Source organism: Schistocerca serialis, chromosome 2 (assembly GCF_023864345.2).
Source record: "Schistocerca serialis cubense isolate TAMUIC-IGC-003099 chromosome 2, iqSchSeri2.2, whole genome shotgun sequence".
Lineage (NCBI taxonomy): Eukaryota > Metazoa > Arthropoda > Insecta > Orthoptera > Acrididae > Schistocerca > Schistocerca serialis.
Window position 1 is genome coordinate 313078198 of NC_064639.1, and position 23070 is coordinate 313101267.

Genomic DNA, 23070 nt, shown 5'->3' on the forward strand with positions numbered 1-23070 from the left:
TTCATTGCGGTTTTATAAGAAATGAAAATCTTTTATATCCATAATGTCCGTCTTTCCACATAACAAGCGATTATACGTTATGACTCCCGCTTAATCCAGTGCAGATACCGAAACAATGGACATAATATGTTAGAAAATATTGTTGAGAATTCCTGTAGTGAGTTTGATATTAACGTTCTGCCATTTTAAAACGTTACTCTTTCATTGAGTTTTATAGCCAACGATCAACATACATTCTAACTTTCAGCTCATGGAAATATCTCTGCAAGTGTTGTAGTTCACTTTCACAACTGAGATTTCCGTCAGTTTACGACTTACGTAATCACCAGGATACAAAACAAGACTTAGCCAAGCATATGTGGAGGTCAATACTTCTGGTTCTACTAAACAGCACAACATATGATTTGGAACAAAAACGTCATATATTTTGCACTATAAATGCATAATGACATAGTCGCCTTCGTGCCTCGAGTCACGTGATTTAGATTTTGGTTTCAGTTTTCAGTCGAGGTCCACGAGATACGTCGGCCACGGTTTCAGTAAAGTCACAGTCTAATATATTAGACTGTGGTAAAGTGTCGTCATGCGCAGTCTATTTTATCTGTGGTCTGTGCGTTGATTTCATCTTTGTTTCGAAGATATTCTTGATCAAGCAGTAACATCTCTGATGAAGCTTACGAAGCAAGTTGTGATTGTTTGCATAGAAGTGTAAAATTTGCGTCTCGTACGACAGCTGTGTGAGGGATATCCCGCAGGTTCCCTGCCTCGCGGGAGGATAGGTTTTACGCTTCAAACTACATCGTGTGAGTGCTTTTTCCAATATGTGTGAAATGTATGAAATGCAACCGAGAGCAGCCTGTTAAATTTCTAAATCATTTAATTTTAGGAATGCCTTGTGTACATTGCAACAGTGATTTTATGAAGAAGGAGATGTAAATAATGATCTGCTTATATTTGTTTGTGTGTCTAAAGCTCTTGCAAGGAATGTTTACGTTTCAAAGCCTCTCATCATGTTTGAGTTTAGACTTCGTTACAGTTGATGTGTTGATAAGAAATATTTGGAAGCTTAATTTTGAATCGCGGAGGTTTCGTGTAGTAACAAAACGTTTTAAAGTTTTAATCTTGTTCGAGAAGGAAACGTTAGTTAAATTATTTTTGAAAACATATACCCGCGATCCAATAATAATTATATTCTTCATTACAGTGTTCTGCTTTGAAGATAGCCGTTGAATCGTTTTATAGGCGTTGAATCGTTTTATACGCCAACCTAGCCCAACAAACCATACATGAAATGTCACATTTCGGACAGATATTTAATGCGGTGTATCACGGAAACTATTTTTTTTTTTTTATTTCATAATGCGTCATTATAACTATTTATGCGAAAAACCAACAAAAAATACCGTAGTGTAACGATTTGTTGTGATACGAAGTTGAGTGGTTAGTTGTAGGTAAAGAAGGTGAGAGACTTCAGTTCGCTGGCAGGATACGTGAAAATTGTGTCGATGTACAAAGCATATTACGCGGAAAATAGACCGTACTTTCGCAACTCATTCTAGAATATACCAAGTGTGGGAGAACCATACAAAACAGGACTAACTGCAGAGTGCTGAACATCCATAAATAGGGGCAACACAAGTAGTGAGTGATTTGTCTAACTCACAGGCAAGCACCAGTGGACGGTCGAGAAACTCGAACGTACAGGCGCTTGAAGACCTACATACAAATTTTCCAGAACCAGTAATGAGTGAGGAATCTTTCATCACAGTTCGTACATTTCATTCCCATAGGGGACTTGAAGACAATATTAGACTTAATAGTAGCATAGTCACACTGATGCAATTGTTCTTTCCGCAATTCATACTTAAGTGTAATGGAAAGAAACACTAATAACCAGAACAATGATAAGCACACTGTGCCACAAAGTTCGCAGTGATTTACCCAGTATAGTAAGAGATGTAGAAATGATGGCCAAGTCTAAAAATGCTACTGACTTTTTTTTTGGCAGAATTGATCAAAGTATGTGTTAGTAATAATATTACGAAATGTGGATATTATGTAATTTCTGTTTATAGGTTGACTAGGCCTAATATTAGTAAATAGTGTAGACACTTTGTGTTTTGATGAAGCAACCTGCAGTAGAATAGTAACTATTGTAAATAAGTAAAAATCTTGTGCAAAATACATGAGTATTCCCTGATTTGTTTTTCTGACATGATTCTTGTAGTTGGCATTGATTTGGGCAGCAAACAAAGATTGTGGCGTACCGACTAAACAATGACATTTCAGCAAAGCAAACCACAACCAGCCAACAACAAATGTGACAGCTCAAAGTTACACAGTGAACAAAAATTAGAATAATACATTTTAGTGTAGCCTAACAGAAAATGATGAACAGTGTGTCACAAGTTGAAAGTGGGTGCTGAGCTGGGAATCATAGTCAAACGGATTTTGCAGCTTTAAATCAATGAATGAACTACCTGGGCATAACTGATGATACAGTTTGAGAGATTCAATTTGGCGTACACTCACCTCCTTTACTTTGGAACTGAGATTGTGCTTAAATGCAGCAAACAGTCGCTGTAACACTTGCAAACGACAAGTGAGGTTCAAGCCTGACATACATGCAGTTTGTGATACACCAAATTAAAGATCTCCCCCAAATGCATTATTTTTAGTGCACTTTGTTGTGTTAAAAAGCACTGGGAAATGCTACATCTGTGTGCAAAACCTTTACTTAATTTTGTTTCATTTAAATTATAGTCATAAGACACTATTTTTGAATTTTATGAACTGTGCAATTTTAAATTTATGAACATTTAAACAAGTTATCTGTATTTGTGAGCATTTGGCCTCTGACAGCATTTACATATATGTCAACCATTTCTCCATGTTTTGTGAGAGAGCTTTTGATAAGATTCTGCGCTGGTAGTTATTCAGGACTTCACCATGTTCTTCTCACACTCAAGTTTATTCCATTCAACATCTCTCTAATGATAGTTGCATACTTTTACATTTATTGTGCAATAGCCACTGTTCAGAAGCTTATTCAGAGAGACTGTAGACTTAGAGGGACCCCCAATTATGAAATGTCCTGCTAGATACATATCTATCAACTAGAGCCAGATTTCCTCTAAAATTTCCTGCCCATAAATAAAAGTTCTGTTTCCTCTTTTTCACTCTGTATTAATGTCATCAGAGGTCAGGTCGGCTAAAATGCACTTAGAATTAACAGGCTCTTCTGCTGCATATTGTTGTTGGCAGTTTGTTTCCTTTGGTCATAGCCAATCAGATGACAGAATTTGGTACCCAACGAGGATCACTGAATCTGATTTTTTTTGGCAGAAAATATGAGCCAGAAGAAAACTAGACTTGCCAATTAGACTGATCTGTAGTGTAGCCAGAGACCAAGGTTGAAATATGGTCATCTGATTGTGAGTTGATGAAGTCAGCATGAAAATAGACTGTCATCATAAAGTAATGTATAGGTTAACCCGAGATATACGTTCATCATTACAGTAATCACTTGTTCTTATTTCCGATATTGCCAAAAATTCTGATCATGTGGTTAAATTCCAACCTAATGGAACAAACTACTAGCTAAATTTATTTACGAACCATATGAAGTTACAGATAAACATTCCAATTGGCTGTTCGCAACCAACACACAATTTGTCGTTTTTACTTCCCATCATTCCCAATTAACAGCAACAGCATCACCATTGAAAGAGATGTGGTACATTGTAAGTGTGCTTCACTGCAATTCACAAAAAACATTTACTATTATTTTGTATGTCTTGTCATGCCCAACACTTAAAATCACAAGTGATTGCTGGATGATTAAAGTCTCCTCCAGTCATGATAATATGATTGGGGAGCATATGTATAGGCATAATCCATATCACTTCTGGCAGGGCATTTACCTTCATAGTCTTGGATGTTATTGAATTTAACATATGTTAAAATTCAGGAGTAAGTAAGAAAAACATACATTCCCCCTCCCCCTTCCCCCTCAAAAAAAATTCTTGCCCCAGGATAAAGGCCTCCAAAGGTGACACTGTGAATACCGCTTTGAAGATGCAGATTTTGGAAAAAAAATTTAAAATGCTGTATCTCTGTAACAGTTCTAGATATTTTTTTTTATTATTATTATTTGAAAGATAATTGCTTTATGATTGCAATAATATCTTCCATATGGACATATTGTCAAAGTTCTTTTACTGTCACCTTTTGAATTTTTTTATAATTTACAGAGAGAATTTTTTTCAAAAGTGCCAATGCAGAAAAGTTAAATTTTTTTCTGTTGATTAGTAGCACATAGTACTATATTCTCTGTAAAGGAGAGCTTCCACTTTGAAGTTGGACAGGTTTTATTTTTAAAAAAATCTAAACGTATGTCTTCACTGAAGTTTTTGAAACTAATTCTTTTGTTACAATGTTTATTTCTATTGTCATTGTTGCAGTTGTTTTTTTTATCACTTTTTTGTTGCAGTTATTTCTTTTCAGTTTCTTTGTCGTGGTTGTTAATTGCAGGTTTCTGTCTTGTAGTTGTTCAGCATTAATGTGTATACTTGAAGAGGCTTCTAAGAAATCTGAGACCACCCAGTGAGTTCTGTGTGTTTGCGAGGTGACACAGTTGCAGTGTGTTTTCTGAAAAGGACTGTTTGAAATGTTTTTTTAACTGGGACCACAGGAAAGTGAAGTATGCTCACTTTTTGCATATCCAAAAAAGAGTGATATATAAGACAAACAAAAAAACACTTTGTTCAGGTTGGGAATAAGTGTTCTCATTCGAAGACCCTGTTTCAAAGTGAATGTGTTTCCAGTGACGACTTCTTGTGTTCTAAATGTTTTGGCAGAATAACTAAAATGATAGTATCTGAAGAAGGTGAAGCCTCACAATGCGCAGATTTTGCATCAATAGGGGAAGAATTAAATACCCTGAATCAGTCAACTACAGAGGTAGGTGTTAGTCCTGTTAAGAAACTGTGATCAGTGAAGTTGAGTCATAAGCTCTGTGCATCAAGAAAGCGCAGAGAAATTACTAGAGCTATGGATAAATACACTACAGCAAAACTAACCACCATATTCCAAGTAGAAATTCCATCTTCAGAAGAAAATGAACCAAAGCAATCCTGCACCTCTTGCCAGGAATTTTTCACAAATACCAATTCAGCTGTCGAATATTGTGCATCCTACAGTGAAAAGGTGCAAGTTTTAACTATTATTCCAGAGATGTTTGCAAAGAAAACAATTTTGAACCATGTTCCATCAGTATCAAAGTACATGGTAGACAAACCAAGAAATGTGAGGTCTGTAAAAGGAGGCTTTGGAAGACCAGATCCCTACTATGGCCATCCTGTAGGAGCAGCTCAAGTTGAAATAGTGCAGTCATTTTATCTGGCGGATAAATGGGACTGTTCTCGCCAGAGTGCCAACAAAAGACACTATAACTGTAATAGTTGAAGGTCAAAAAGTTGTGAAAGTGAAGAGGTACTTGACTCGCAGTATTAAAGAAACTTTTGCCATTTGTAAGAGCAACTATACAACTCCACATATTGGAAGATCAAAATTTTATGCATTACAACGAAAGTGGGTAGTTCCACACCCACCTAGAGATGTCTGTTTATGTGTATACTGCCGGGTCATTCCATGTCAAGTCACCCAGGCCTTGACACCAACCATGTCAGATTTTGATGAAACTTGGTGCAATTAGTTCTTTTATCATCCTGGAAGCACTTGTAAATTTTTTTGCTCTATCTCTTGTAGTTTTTTTTTATAAATTTTTAAAGTTTTTAGATTTGGCGTTGTTTCAGCAGTCGGAAATCGTAACTTAAACGTGTCCTCACAATTAAAAAAATTTGTATATTAAAGAATACTCAAGATATCAGTATGAAATTTTGGAATAAGTTTGTGTATTATATCTAAATGTTAAAAAAAAATTACCATAAAGATATACTAAAATCTTCCAAATGAAAAAAAAATTACAAGTTTTTTTTTGGCTAACGGATGTTTAGTTTTACAAAAACTGCAATATCTAGAGTCTCAGACCTGCTAGAAAGCTCAAATTTGTTTTAAAATACTCTTGATTGTATAGGCTATTAGATAAAAGAAAAATTATGTTGGATTTTTAACCTTTTTAATAGTTATCTAATTTTTAAAATAATAACAATTATATTTAAAAAATAAAAAGTACGAAGTAACTTAGACACCGAAAATAAGTTTTTGTCTTCTTGGAGTAACAATGTACGCTTGGATTTTGTTTTGTTACTCATGTGTTTTGAAGTAAAACATTATTACAGTGTTAAATAGTGCTTGGATAGTATCTTATTAAGTTTATTCGAACTTTCAGTAAGTACTGTTACTTAGTTTACAGAGATTCTTTTCCGATATCCTATAAAAGTAACCAGAACAGTAATCAGACCAAAAGTGAAATCAGTATGTCAGATATTCAAACCTGTAGCGTAGGGTTATTTAAAAGATCTGACTGTTTCCAAACAACCTACACACCTTCAAAAAAGTCACAACCGGTATCTGAATTGAGTGAGGAAGAAAAAGATTTGATCCACTTACGATCTGGAATTAATCTGTGTGAATTTAAGAATATATGTTCACACCACAGCTACTACTTTTTAAATGTTTTTGAAAAGTATCAAACAACATGTGTAGACCCACTAAAAAAACACAAAAAGCCCATCAAAAAATCGTTGAGAAGTGTAGGCTTGAATCTTTCTAAACAATTACAAAAAATATTAGCATAAAACCTGGACAAAAGCTTTGCTCAAAATGCTGTAACTTTAGTGAGGAAAAATTAAGAGTTGAAGTCAATGAAAGTGAAACAGATGATGAAGTCATGGTTTAATTAGAATCATTGGAATCCAGAAATGAATCCCTCGTACAAACAAACATTGCTCTTGATAAATTAGGTTTAACACCGATAAAGCTTCATGGCTTGTCAGGACAAAGTAAAGGGTCTTATTTTAAAAGGAAGGTTAGCAGTATTGAAAAGACTGCAAAAAAGATGGTTTCAAAAGCATTAAAATATGATGCACCAAGTTCTGACGATGACGAAGAAGATACAAGTGTGGTTGAGAAAGCAAAGGATTTTGATGTAATGATTTCTCTTATGAAAGAGAAGATTTCATCTGTTGGGAGGTCTAGAAAAATCCAGATTCTGACCTTGGCTCCAGATTCTTGGAGTCAAAATAAAGTGATGAAAGAATGTAATGTAAGTGAGTACGTGGTGCGACAAGCTAGAAAGCTAAAATCTGAAAAGGGTATTTTGGAAACTCCTGGTCCAAAAAAAGGTAAAATTCTTTCTGAAAATACAGTAAGACTTGTAACAGATTTTTATGAAAGTTCCAGAGTGCTACCTGGAACAAAAGACTAAGTAAGTGTGCAAAATAATGTGTACATGCAAAAAAGACTCATTTTGTGTAACTTGAGAGAACTATTGTTCTTTCAAATGGGAGAATCCCGAGGTAGAAGTAGGATTTTCAAAATTTTGTTTCTTGAGACCTAAATGGTGTATCCTTGCTGGTGCTGCAGGCACACACACACTGTATGTGTATGCAGTATCCACCAGAATGCTAAACTATTACTGGATGCTGTGAAAATTGAAGAATCTTATCAAGATCTAATTAAGATGCTTGTGTGCAACACGGAAAACCAAAGCTGCGTGCTACATCATTGCAACAGCTGTCATGCAAATACTGCATAACTAAAAAACTAAGTGAAGATTATGGTTTAGAAGAAGAAATTGTAGTCAGTCAGTGGGTTAACACAGACGGGGCAGAAATGATCAAACAGTCTATCAGTGTTGAAGACTACATTTCTTTATTGGTTAGGTCATTGGAAAAGCTCACCCTGCACTCGTTTAAAGCAAAATCCCAATCAGCAGCCTTTAAAAGATTGAAAGAAGACCAACCACCCAAAACAGCAATTATTGTGATGGATTTCAGTGAAAATTATTCCTTTGTTATACAAAATGAGATCCAAAGTTACCACTGGAATAGAGGTGGTTGTATTCTACACCCAATTGGAGTTTTCCTAAGAAATGAGGAAAACAATGTTTTTGTTTCCAACTGTTTTATTAGTGATGGCCAAGAACATGACACTGGTTTTGTTAACTTTGTACAAAAAGAGATTACAAAGTGGCTGTCATTACATCATACTGACATTGACTCAGTTCACTACTTTACAGATGGTTGTGCTGGGCAGTACAAAAATAGAAACAGTTTTAAAAATTTAACTGAACACTTGAGAGGCTTTAATTTGAAGGCCCAACACTCTTTTTTTGCAACAAGTCATGGGAAGTCAATTTGTGATGGCCTAGGAGGAACTATTAAAAGAATTTTAAGGAAAGCCAGTCTACAGCTTTCAGACGAAGAACAAATAACGACAGCGATCGATGTGTACAAGTTTTGTGAAAAAAATATTGAAAACATTCATTTTCACTTTATTGACAAAAAAGAAGCTGATTTGCTACGGTTAAAACTAGAAAAACGTTTTTCAGCAACCCGAACCATTCCTGGAACAAGAAGTTTTCATAACTTCAAACCACTTCCGACAAACAGCCTTGAAATTGGAAGGACTACAGATAGTGTAAAACCCTCCTTAGTCTTTTCTTTCCATTCTTCGTCTGATTGGGTTCGTGTTGAACCATCCATAAATAGCTATGTGGCTGCAAATTATGATGGTAACTGGTACTTTGGACTGGTAAAAACAATATTCAATGATGAAGAAGATGCAGAAATTCTGTTTCTACATCCTTCAGGACCAGCTGCATCATTTTATTGGCCTGAAAGAGAAGATTCTTTGGAGCACATAGTCTGTGTAGTAGACGCACCTCAATCAAGCGGCACTGGAAGAATGTATTACTTCAAAAAAGACTGTATCAAAAGAACTGAAAGCTCTTGGATGAAGTGGAAAAACAGTTTGAATCAGCATTAATGTTTATTAAAAAGACAAAATTACTCAAAAAATTCAATGTTTCAAGCAATCAGTTGGGTTATACATAAGTGTCGTAAGTACACTATCTTTGTACATAATTCTAATGTAATCTACTATAATTAATAAACATGTTAAAAAGCCATCATTATTTTTGTTTTATCAAGTAGCCTATATGTTTAAGAGTAAATTAAAACAAATTTGAGCATGCTATCAGGTCTGAGACTCTAGATATTGCTATTCTTATAAAACAAAATGTCCGTTTAAAAAAAAAGAAAAAAATACGTATATTTTTTTTCATAGAAAATATTAATATATTTTAATAGTATAATTTGTATCTTCAAATATGTATAATAAATAAACTTGCTGCAAAAATTCATGATGTTATCGAAAAGAGTTTTTAAGATAAGCAATTTTAACATTTTTTGACTCAAAATATGGGCAAACTCATATTACACGCACTTCAAAGAGCGAGAAAGAAGAAATTCCATTGGTTTGACCAGAAACAGCAGGATAATATTCAGATTCACAACATGACAAGGGGGATGTTTGTGGCATGACTGCGACTGGTGGATTGCAGAGATTATAGACACCAGTTATGAGTTAAACGAAATTGTATTGAACTTTATGCTACCACATGGACCAGCTGCTGGATATAGGTTTCCAGCTGAAAGACTGGAACACCACCACCAGTGCTCACTTCCTGTTCACAATGTTTTGAAGATTGTAAGTGATCCAGTTCCTATTGGTTCAACAGGAAGGCATGTAACTATATCAAAGGAAAATACTGAAGCAATGGAACACATTTTTAGTTCATTGACTGGGTAATTTCAGTACAAAACAGAGGGCACAGACGCTGTATAAATTGAAACCTTTAAGTCTTTGGGCCTTTCACATACATTTTCAGACCATTTAAAATGCTTGAAATATGAGTCTCTTACTCATTTTTCAAAAATAAAATTATGTTAAAAAAGGCTGGGTTTTGATTTTTATGAGCCTGTTATGTGACAATGTGGTAATAAAACAGGTTTGGTGGGGGATGTATGGCAAAAACTTCAGTTGTTTATAAAACCTGTTCAACCTACAAGTGGAAGCTCTCCTTTTCAGGGAATGTAGAACTATATGGTATTAATCAACAGAAAAAAAATAAAAATTTTATGGATAGGCATTTTTGAAAAAAAAAATTCCATAGATTATAAAAAATCTGAACACTATAGTAAAAGAACTTTGACAGATAAGTCCAAATGGAGGATTTCTTTGTAATCATAAATCAGTTATCTTTCATGTTAAAAAAACAACAAAATATCTAGAACTGTTCCAGAGATACAGCATTTTAAAATTTTTTCCAAAATTCGCATCTTCAAAATAGTATGCACATTGTCATATTTGGAGGGCTGTATCTTGGTCCAGAAATTTTTTTACCTATATAAAACAAGAAAATGTGTGTTCCTTACTTAGTCCTTCATTTTAACATAGGCCACATTCAATAACATCAAAGACTATGAAAGTAAGATTTTTTCCTAGCCTGCCTAAATTGAAATGGACTATGCCATTAGTGAAGTAAGGCTGTTTCAAAAGCTTTTGGTTGTATCTTGGTGTGAAACTGGTGGTCAATAGGATGACTCCACTCATAGGTGTATCCTCACCCCTTATACAGAGCTTAGTCCTAAGGATGTAGTGTGTAACTTCAATTTTTATCTCTAGATTTGGGTGTCAGGTCTGCTATGACTATTACACGTACTCTGTTATTCAGTAGCTTTTCCTTTCGATATGGACTCATATTTAACACCAAAAACTGTACTGCTATCAATTTCAGTTAATAACTAGTTTCTAAACCTCATATTATACAAATTTCAATGCTTTTTAGAAGAACTGCAGACTCTGATACTTTGTTATGGACGTTTCTGTAGTTGATTGCTGGAATTTTGTTTCCACTGGGGCCTGGGAGCAATTATTTGTGTCTTACACTAATGTATAGTTTCCTGTGACTGTGATTATGTAAACTAGATTGAGAGTCCTCTCATCATAACAGGCTTTGTTTACACTACACACCAGCCAATTGTGTGTAGGGCATCCCTGCTTCATTTGTGGGGTCCCTATAGTCCTCAACCTTGGGGCGTATCTGTTACAAAGTGTTACACATGGTAGAACCATGGGCCCACAATCGTTTCTGGAGACAAGGCAGCAGATAATGAGCTTTGTTAAAATTCTGAGAGCATATATGGTCTTCTCAGTGTTTCCTGCCTGTCACTGGACTGAACCATCCAAAGGGCCTTTGCTTGGACACTTTCCCATTAATTCCAATTGTCTCTTGCGATATGCAAGTTGTGCAATTCCCATAGTACCTCAGTTCACCCTGACAGAGAATTCTACTTGAGTAGCCAGCACTCAAACATTGTTGCACATCCCAATTTTTAGAACTCCTCTATGATAAAAAGATGACATAGCTGCCACTGAACACCAGCCGCATGTGACAGCATAATGCTCTCTGCTTCCACCCCAACCCGCCTTGCCACGTGTATCACATTACTCTCCTCTGCATCTACCAGTCCTTGGTCATGTTTCAACTAGTCTATGGTGAAGCGGCACCCTTGGCTTTGAAATCATTGTATCCGGTGCATCATCAGCATCATTGTGGAATATGACTGGCCACAGTGCCATCCGGACTTGTCCTGTAGAGGGTCTCCATATCGAAGCAGGGATCTTACTTCTTCAGTTCTGGTGATATCAACTCTTGCTGGCTTATACAATCATTGTACAATTTACTAATGATCCAACTTAGTGAATTATTTTTTCATACAGGAATTGTCTGCCCTCTAACACTTTCTGTTGGGTGGGTATCCCAGTTGAAATTTCTCTTAAAGACCCTATGCTGGAGCCTCTGCCAATCTCCCCCCTTCCCCCTCCCCCTCCCCGCTTCCCATAGATTGTGTTCCGCATGTAGTCTTGTTGTGCATGCCTCCTTGACCTATAAGCAGACCATGAATTAGAATCTATCTATTTCCGCGACATGAAGTTTGTCAACCACATGACCAACCTTTCAGCATCTGCCTTCTTAGTTCTTCAGGAGTATAAAGATGCTGCTGTCAATTACAGTCACGGCATGGATAGGATGGGGTATGCTTTTACATCTCCCACCAGTTGGAACAACCATCATTGACAGGAATAGGTACTGTTTTGTTATGGCAAAACCAGTAGTCATTAAGAACCCTTAGAGAGACATCCCTCAGCTTGTTTTATTTTGTAGTGACCCAGTGAGCAACCTCCAGTCTATCGATTGATGGTAATCTTGTCAGTCTGTAATATTCCTTATTAATGTTGTTCTCTCTACCCTGTCAAAGTACCTGCTGGATTGTCTTTCTCTGGGTCCCAAGTCGTATAGGTATCACAGGGGATGAACTGACAGACTGTTTGGCTGGATGAGTGATTATTCACCCAGCATTTGCTTTGATGATCCTGGGTGCAGATTTTTATTTGTAAATAATACCTCTACTAACTCAGAATGGAACGTCTGGTGGGCTGCTGCCCACTACTGGTGAACTAAGCATGGTCAAGACCGCTGTATTGCACTACTACTTCCATTTCCTTACAGAGCGAGGTGGCGCAATGGTTAGCACACTGGATTCACATTCAGGACGAAGACGGTTCAATCCCACGGCCATCCTGATTTAATTTTTCCGTGATTTCCCTAAATCGCTTCAGGCAAATGCTGGGATGGCTCCTTTGAAAGGGCACGACAGAATTCCTTCCCTGTCCTTCCCTAATCTGATGATACGGATGACTTCACTGTTTAGTATATTCCCCCACACAATCTAACCCAACCCAATCCTTCCATTTCCCTCAGAAGGAACCCACCAACCTATGTCACATCGATGTTGGCCATAATAGATTAACCTGTAGTTTTGGATCTTACTGAACAACCCCCATGTTATGGTTGTGGAATCTTAGAGACAGTAGGTCCTAGCCTGGTGGAATACTCCCTCCATCTGGCTCTCCATGCCGAGGACGGCTTTAAGGATTCGGTGTCTCTGATGTTGGCAGATGACTTACGGACTGTTGAACTAGTTATTCATTTCCTCGGAGGAAGTTGTTTTTCTTCTCAGACCTAATATTTTGAACTGCTTTTGGGGTTGAATAGTTTGTGGTTCAACTGCTCCTGCTGCATTCTGGGCCCAGAGACCCTGTGTCATATCTCCTCTGCTAGTCTGCGTGGTCATGCCCCGTGTAATTTATCTTTAGTTACTGTTGGATGTGTGGTTGTCCCTTTTTTTTCTGCACTGTGTCGTGTTTTACTGTTTGAGGAGTGTCCCTTCATATAGCACTCCAGTGGAAACAAAGCCTTAAGCACTTCTTAATCTTGGTAAGAGCCGATGATGAAAAATCAGTTTCTCAGGGTTTTATGCTTCCTCAAAGATGGTAGATTCTATTCCCATCTCGACCATAAAAGATGATTTTTAAGTGATGCCTGACATGTGTACTCCATAAACCTGTAACACTAAAGGTACACGCAAATAAGATTAATCTTAGTCAAAGATGATCATATAGTACAATGACACTAGCATAAACTGTTTGTTCACTCCAAGCCGACTTATGGTGAAGTGATTAATATGTCAGACTGAATCAGTAGAAGTCAGCATATGTTGACTGGTAGCTATCAACTTTATTAGCAGACAGCATTGCTTAATTCGTCTAAAATGGCAATAAATAAGAGGATTTCAAACTCGGTCATACACAAAATTTAATTTCGCAATTGTTAATTCTGCATATCACTTCAGGTTTCCAATTACTCACTGTAAACACGTTGTTGCCTACTTTCATATTGGTAACAGTCAGAAAGCTATCAATACTGGAACTTTTAGGTTTCCTCGTCATGATTGATTAATAGTGAGCTTGTGATTTTTCTGCCAAGTTGTTGTTATGTCCATTTTCTTCACAATATTTTGACGACCAACCCAGCCATTTATTTCAGGTTCTGCGAGTTTTGCTGTTATGTGTACTCACTGTCTGGCCTCAAATCAGACTCTGAACTGTTGTTGGTCTCATGTCCCTCTCAACATCTTTGTTAGATAGCTCATTGTTTGAGAAGTTGACATTTCATCCATCCTGAGAGATAACGTCATTTCATTCTTGAGGTGAGATGATGTTCCGTAATACATAAGTAGGATAAGTGCCGCCAAAAGAAAGGTAGACCCCTCAGTACGTTGAACTTCCAACAAGGTGCTAATAGTGATATGAGATGAACAATAGTTCAGTCTGGTTGGAGTCCAGGCAGCGAGTACACATAACAGCAAAACTCTTAGCGCCTGTGCAGAAAATGGAAACAGCAACGTGGCAGAACACCCAGAAATTCATTACTATCAGTAGCTGTGAAGTCATTTGATTTCTATAGATTCAGCAACTCCAGTCAGTCACTGTCCCAGAGGTCTTATTGGAGGGCCCAAGTAGTAATATAGCACCAAGTAGTAATATAGCACATATAAAAACAGATGTTCAGGATGTATCACATATTTTAATAATCTGCTTTATCCTTTTCCTAAGATGGTTTATGCCCCAATACCATCTGAAAATTTTGTGTAGAACATTGTCAAGTCACATGTTTTGGCAAAGGTTATTCACACACACAAGAAAAAAATTAACTTCATTCACCAAATAAAAATGACAAACAATGGTAATTTATTGTAACGGAATTTTGAGCTATTTCCATGCTTGCAGAAATAATGTCTCAAAGAGGATTTGCCTTCTTGCAAGAAGACATTAAACTAAAGGGAAATTGTGTTCTTGCGAGAAGGTGAACCCTTTTAACTCATTTTTAACACAATTTCTGTGAATGTCCAAGACGAGAAAATTCATAATTTCAAGAATGAAAATTTTCATTCCATTATTTCGAAGTACTCCAATCATTGAGAATCATTGTGTGCAAGTAAATGTTTTGCATTCAGCAATGTTTGTGTAAAACTTAATTTCTGTGTTGATAATTTGCTCAAAAGGCAGTTGGGCCATATTATTAAATCTTGATTTGTGCTATTTGAATGTAAAAGAAAAGTTTCAATTTAAAGTTTTAGTCAAATAGGCCCTATTTATGATCTATCATTGTACAATTAGGATGAACATACTAAGACAGTAGAAATATTGATTTTGAGCAATTCCAATCTTTGTTACAGATTTTTGAACATACTATAAAAGAAAAACATGGTGGCTCTGGCAGAACAGTCAGCTGATGTTGAAATGAAGAATGCAGACAGCCCTTCTGGTGAGGGAGATGCTGGAGATGCGAAGAAAGATGGTGATGTTGTGAGCATTCAGGATATCAGAGAACATGCCAGGCAGATTGAAAAGGCGGTACAAAATAAGGAACCTCGATTTATATTGAGAGTACTGCGATCTCTCCCAAATACACGAAGAAAACTGAATTCTGTTGTCCTTAGAGGAATTATTACTGGTTTCTACACACACTCTGCAACTGAGAAAGATGCATTGTTAAACTTTGTGGAGGAGCCAATGGAAACAGAAGGTTCGACATCCCAGCGAATGCGTAGCGGAAAAAGTTCAACTGCTCCTTTACTGCCTGAGGTTGATGCATACATACATCTACTGGTCCTTCTGAAGTTGATTGATGGACGTAAGTATGAAGATGCAGTTACATGTTCTGACCTCCTTATGCAAAAAGTGACAGCACAGAATAGAAGAACTCTTGATCTTGTAACTGCCAAGTGCTATTTTTATCATTCACGAAGCTATGAACTTACCAATCAGTTAGAAAAAATTAGAGGATTTCTTCATTCTAGACTACGCACTGCAACTTTGCGGAATGACTATGAAGGACAAGGTGTCCTTATAAACTGTCTGCTTAGAAACTATTTACATTATAACTTATATGACCAAGCTGACAAACTGGTGTCAAAATCAGTTTTCCCGGAGTCTGCTAGCAACAATGAATGGGCTCGTTTCTTTTATTATCTTGGCAGGATTAAAGCAGCCCGTTTAGAATATTCAGCAGCGCACAAAAATCTTGTTCAGGCATTAAGGAAGGCCCCACAGAACGCAGCAGTTGGGTTCCGGCAGACTGTCCAAAAGTTAGCTGTCACAGTTGAATTACTTTTGGGAGATATACCAGAACGACAGATCTTCAGACATGCTGCATTAAGGAGGTCATTAGCACCTTATTTCCAGCTTACTCAGGCAGTTCGCATGGGAAATCTTCAACGTTTTGGAGAAGTACTTGAAAACTTTGGTCCACAATTTAGAGCAGATCATACATTTACACTAATTTTGCGTTTGAGGCACAATGTTATCAAGACAGCAATCAGGTCTGTGGGCTTGTCGTACTCACGAATTGCTCCAGCAGACATAGCAAAGAAGTTGGGGCTTGATTCACCAGAGGACGCGGAGTTCATTGTCGCAAAGGCTATTAGAGATGGAGTTATTGAGGCCACATTAGATCGTGAAAGAGGTTATATGCGTAGTAAAGAAACTACTGATATTTATTGTACAAGAGAACCTCAATTAGCTTTCCATCAGCGTATATCATTTTGTCTAGAACTTCATAATCAAAGTGTAAAAGCTATGCGTTATCCTCCAAAATCATATGGCAAAGACCTGGAGTCTGCAGAAGAACGGAGGGAACGAGAACAACAAGATATGGAGCTGGCGAAGGAAATGGCTGAAGAAGATGATGATGGTTTCCCATAATTTATGTAATTATCTTTTTTTAATGAACAGATGTTTGTTTTGTTTCATTTAACAAAATTTTCTGCTCTGTTTAATCTACAGAGTTGCATTATATAGTTATTTTACATTGATTAAAATAAACTTTTCCTTACAAACAATGAATATATTTAAGAAATTATTTTTGTACTTCATTTTTAGTCACTTCACATCATTTACAATCTTCTAATGCTGCTTCTTGTGGTAGGTATTGTTTAGTTTGGAAAATATTGGTTGGCGAGTTAATTTGTTTCACAGTTTTCTGTGTTAAATTTTCAGTACACACAAATGAGGCAATTAGAACACAAAATCACATGCTTGCTGTAAAAATATAATAAACGAAGAATCGTTGGTTACTTTTGGACAAAACACCCATTTATGTTACCTGGTTAGAAATTGTTTTTATCCCTTCAACATTGACTAAAATTGAGCTGCACTCTAAATAGTTACACAACTTAAGGGATGAAACACTTATAGCAACAATTGTTTCTTCCTTTTCTCTACAGTGAAATGAGCAGCAGCTTTAAGACAATGAATACGCAACAGCTTTAAGATGATGAATATGTTAATATTTTTATTTGTACAATTTTTTTGCTATCAGCAGATAGAACAAATGAACAGCCTTAAAAGCATGCATGACTATGGGGAAGAGAAGCAGCTATATAATTATAAGATCTGAGTATTAAGACAGTACCAGCCAACAAGGGGAAAGCAGAAACAAATATATAGAGGGTCTACACAAAATCAAATAGGGGTAATGCAGGAGTAGGTTTAATAATGAATAGGAAAATAGGAATGCGGGTAAGCTACTACAAACAGCATAGTGAACGCATTATTGTGGCCAAGATAGATACGAAGCCCACGCCTACTACAGTAGTACAAGTTTATATGCCAACTAGCTCTGCAGATGACGAAGAAATTGAAGAAATGTATGATGAAATAAAAGAAATTATTCAGATTGTGAAGGGAGACGAAAATTTAATAGTCATGGGTGACTGGAATTCGAGTGTAGGAAAAGGGAGAGAAGGAAACATAGTAGGTGAATATGGATTGGGGGACAGAAATGAAAGAGGAAGCCGCCTGGTCGAATTTTGCACAGAGCACAACATAATCATAACTAACACTTGGTTTAAGAATCATGAAAGAAGGTTGTATACATGGAAGAACCCTGGAGATACTAAAAGGTATCAGATAGATTATATAATGGTAAGACAGAGATTTAGGAACCAGGTTTTAAATTGTAAGACATTTCCAGGGGCAGATGTGGACTCTGACCACAATCTATTGGTTATGACCTGTAGATTAAAACTGAAGAAATTGCAAAAAGGTGGGAATTTAAGGAGATGGGACCTGGATAAACTAAAAGAACCAGAGGTTGTACAGAGATTCAGGGAGAGCATAAGGGAGCAATTGACAGGAATGGGGGAAATAAATACAGTAGAAGAAGAATGGGTAGCTTTGAGGGATGAAGTAGTGAAGGCAGCAGAGGATCAAGTAGGTAAAAAGACAAGGGCTAGTAGAAATCCTTGGGTAACAGAAGAAATATTGAATTTAATTGATGAAAGGAGAAAATATAAAAATGCAGTCAGTGAAACAGGCAAAAAGGAATACAAACGTCTCAAAAATGAGATCGACAGGAAGTCCAAAATGGCTAAGCAGGGATGGCTAGAGGACAAATGTAAGGATGTAGAGGCCTATCTCACTAGGGGTAAGATAGATACCGTCTACAGGAAAATTAAAGAGACCTTTGGAGATAAGAGAACGGCTTGTATGAATATCAAGAGCTCAGATGGAAACCCAGTTCTAAGCAAAGAAGGGAAAGCAGAAAGGTGGAAGGAGTATATAGAGGGTCTATACAAGGGCGATGTACTTGAGGACAATATTATGGAAATGGAAGATGATGTAGATGAAGATGAAATGGGAGATATGATACTGCGTGAAGAGTTTGACAGAGCACTGAAAGACCTGAGTCGAAACAAGGCCCCCGGAGTAGACAATATTCCATTGGAACTACTGGCGGCTGTGGGAGAGCCAGTCCTGACAAAACTCTACCATCTGGTGAGCAAGATGTATGAAACAGGCGAAATACCCTCAGACTTCAAGAAGAATATAATAATTCCAATCCCAAAGAAAGCAGGTGTTGACAGATGTGAAAATTACCGAACTATCAGCTTAATAAGTCACAGCTGCAAAATACTAACACGAATTCTTTACAGACGAATGGAAAAACTAGTAGAAGCCAACCTCGGGGAAGATCAGTTTGGATTCCGTAGAAACACTGGAACACGTGAGGCAATACTGACCTTACGACTTATCTTAGAAGAAAGATTAAGGAAAGGCAAACCTACGTTTCTAGCATTTGTAGACTTAGAGAAAGCTTTTGACAATGTTGACTGGAATACTCTCTTTCAAATTCTAAAGGTGGCAGGGGTAAAATACAGGGAGCGAAAGGCTATTTACAATTTGTACAGAAACCAGATGGCAGTTATAAGAGTCGAGGGACATGAAAGGGAAGCAGTGGTTGGGAAGGGAGTAAGACAGGGTTGTAGCCTCTCCCCGATGTTGTTCAATCTGTATATTGAGCAAGCAGTAAAGGAAACAAAAGAAAAATTCAGAGTAGGTATTAAAATTCATGGAGAAGAAATAAAAACTTTGAGGTTCGCCGATGACATTGTAATTCTGTCAGAGACAGCAAAGGACTTGGAAGAGCAGTTGAATGGAATGGACAGTGTCTTGAAAGGAGGATATAAGATGAACATCAACAAAAACAAAACAAGGATAATGGAATGTAGTCTAATTAAGTCGGGTGATGCTGAGGGAATTAGATTAGGAAATGAGACGCTTGAAGTAGTAAAGGAGTTTTGCTATTTGGGGAGCAAAATAACTGATGATGGTCGAAGTAGAGAGGATATAAAATGTAGGCTGGCAATGGCAAGGAAAGCGTTTCTGAAGAAGAGAAATTTGTTAACATCCAGTATTGATTTTTGTGTCAGGAAGTCATTTCTGAAAGTGTTCGTATGGAGTGTAGCCATGTATGGAAGTGAAACATGGACGATAAATAGTTTGGACAAGAAGAGAATAGAAGCTTTCGAAATGTGGTGCTACAGAAGAATGCTGAAGATTAGATGGGTAGATCACATAACTAATGAGGAAGTATTGAATAGGATTGGGGAGAAGAGAAGTTTGTGGCACAACTTGACCAGAAGAAGGGATCGGTTGGTAGGACATGTTCTGAGGCATCAAGGGATCACCAATTTAGTATTGGAGGGCAGCGTGGAGGGTAAAAATCGTAGAGGGAGACCAAGAGATGAATACACTAAGCAGATTCAGAAGGATGTAGGTTGCAGTAGGTACTGGGAGATGAAAAAGCTTGCACAGGATAGAGTAGCATGGAGAGCTGCATCCAACCAGTCTCAGGACTGAAGACCACAACAACAAACAACAATACAGGGGAAGCAGATCTGAAGACAATATTATAAAACAAAAAGAGGAAGTAAATGAAGATAAACTGGAGGATACCATAGTCTAAACAAAGCCACTGGAGTAGATGACACACCCTCAGAATTACCAAAATATTGGGAGCACCACTCGTGACAAAATTATTCCACCTGATGTACATGATAGACACACTGGTGAAAAGAAAAGCCATCAGACTTACAGAAAAATGATAATAGCTGAAGTAGAGAGGATATAGAATTCAGACTGGCTAAAGCAGGAGGAATTTGTTAACTGATCACCAGTAGCCCTGGCAGACTGCTTCGTTTATTGAGTTTTTGTTTTCTACTTTCGTTAATTGAATACAGTATTTAGTATATTATCTACAGGTTTCTACCAGGTCCTATCCCTTTGCCTAGTATCCTCTACTGTCTCAATTTCATCTCACAAAACTATGCATGTCTTCTGTTGTATTTCATTCCCATTTCAGTCCAGCATTGCTTAATTCCCACTCTGAAACTGTCAACAATCTGTTTCTTTTGGTTTATCCAGGCCCAGCACCTTAATTTCTTACATGTTTGCAATTTATTTTTAAGCTGCATTTAACAATCAATAAATTATCATCAACATTCACATCTGACCTGGGAAATGTGTGGCAGTTGAATGTAAATTTAATTTCTTGGTAGTTACGTGTGAAGGAGGAGGCAAACACATGCATGTGTAATTACATCTGGAAACCACAGACACAGACCTAAGAACACACATGTGACATCGTATTAAGAAGGCATGAGAAAAACATTTGCAAACTACCAACTACTCGACAAACTGCAAGCAATTGAAGAGACTACTAAGGAGTGGTGAACTACTCCCCAAGCCTCTCAAAAAGAAAAAAAATTACCTTATATTGCTTACACATTTGGCACCCTAGACTCACCTATGAATTCATATTAGAACAAATAGTCTCTCCAGGAAGAGATTAAAATCTTTCATTGCAACGAACAACATGTTTTTCTGGTCCTAGGATACCACAGGTTGGAAAACAGTTTCACGGCAACAAGGTACAGTTTTCAAACATAATTTGATGTTCCAAAAAAACTCGATGGGAAAACTATTTGTAAGCTCTTCACCAAATTTGAACAGACAGGCAGCATTGTTGATCTAGCAGGGAATGGTGCCTCCAGGCAAGCTGTTGTTACTCCTGAAAGTGTTGCCATGGTTTCTGGATATCAAAGGAAATCCTACTGAAGAACTACAGTGGTGATTGATAGGAAGCATTCCAGCTTGTAGAAAATACTGAGACATACCCTAAATGTTTCCAATCAAAATCCAAAGTCACTAGGCAAATATTTGTCCAAACTGTGCAACAGAGGGCTGACTTATGTGAACCAGATTCTCACAATGATTGATAACAAAGTATTTGACGTTGGCTGCATTTGGTTCACAGATGAAACACACTTCCTTTTGAATGGAGCCCTGAATAAATAAAATGGGCAATTTCAGGGTTCTGAAAATTCCCATTTGTGTGAAATGAAACTGTTGTATTCTCTTTAAAGTTGCTGTTTGGACTGTGATATGAGCAGAGGCATTATGGGCCTGTTTTTAAGCGAGAAGCGATCACTAGTGAATGTTATTACATTGCAATTGTGGAACAATTTGTCACAACACATCTAGTGTTGGAGGACTGACCAGGTGACAAGTGATGCATGCAAGATGGAACATCACTATAGCGGTACCTTGTGCCAGCCTGTCACTACAGTTGGGTGACCTTATGCCTATCTTCTGTGCCCACAAATATTCCCCATGAATCGCTCAGTCTATTAGTGAAAACCACATTAAAATCCCTACAGTAGTTCCTGAGATTAGCCCGAACATACAGACAGAAACCATGGTGGGGGCCTTAATGTATGTATAGATTTTAATGTTTCTCCTTGAACCTAATCAAATGATTAGTAAGTGAATATTAGAGGAAGAATAAATCCTTATTCACACACAAAGATGGAACTATGTGAACTGCCTGGATAAGAATACAGTGTGGCATTGTGACTGTGCAACTTTCTTAAAGAGAGAGGGAAAAAAAATGCAGTAGATCAGATTACGAGATTAATCCATTACTGCAAGCTGTGGTGCATGCAGCGTGGTGTAGTAGTTAGCATCACTGGATGATGTGCCGTGGGGTGCCAGCTTGAACTCGACCATCAGCAGTTATTTGTTTTTGAGAATTTATCATTTCTGGAAGGTTCTTGAAATACCTTGTTTGTATAAATAGCTGCACTTTCCATCCAGGAGGTCAGTTCAGTTCTGGCTTTAAGTTGGTGTCTGTGATAAACTTGGTTTCAGTATTAAGTGTTGAACTTCAGTGATGCTGCTACCTTTGGATTTGGACTTGATTGTGGCATAGACGTGACAGTATTTTGAAGCAAGTAAGTTATATATGGCTCATAAATTATCCATATTCATCTCATTTACATAATTAGCCACTCTGTGTGTCAGAGAAATGATACCTCTATAGGGACATTAGAAGGTAAACCCTGCATGAACATTTTTAGAGATTGTGCGAAGTATTCGTCCCATCTCCAGAAAAACAATCATCCTAAGTGCTGGGAGATACTGTCACTTCGTTCTGAAGAGGTGTCTGTCTCATTTGGCTGTTGACTTGCACACTTCTGGTATTCTTGTTCCTCTCACTTCACGACATACTATTGCATGGCAGTCTTCACACACTGTATGTGTAGGGAAAGTGATTAACAATAAGCATTTGTGGTTACATGGAGTGACATTAAATTTGTTAGAGGTGGCTAATGATGAAGCAAAATTCTTATTAAAAAGCATACTTTACTGGATTGTTAGGTATCAAAATAGGGGATAAAGGGAGAAAAAGAAAACACAGTTACAAACACATCCCAAGGGTTTACTACTCCAGGAAAGATATGGTGAAGAAGGGGAAAAAATTAATCCTAGGGTAATATTGACAACTGACACAAT

The 23070-nt window shown here is 37.2% G+C and overlaps 1 protein-coding gene across 1 annotated transcript; it reads left to right on the forward strand.

Moving 5' to 3' along the window:
* Positions 1 to 648: 648 nt before the first annotated feature.
* On the forward strand, positions 649 to 16779 carry LOC126457101 (probable 26S proteasome non-ATPase regulatory subunit 3). Its single transcript, XM_050093138.1, has 2 exons — positions 649 to 803; positions 15111 to 16779. Exon 2 carries the CDS (start codon positions 15139 to 15141, stop codon positions 16636 to 16638), a length of 1500 nt encoding a protein of 499 aa, XP_049949095.1. The 5' UTR covers positions 649 to 803; positions 15111 to 15138; the 3' UTR covers positions 16639 to 16779.
* Positions 16780 to 23070: the final 6291 nt, after the last annotated feature.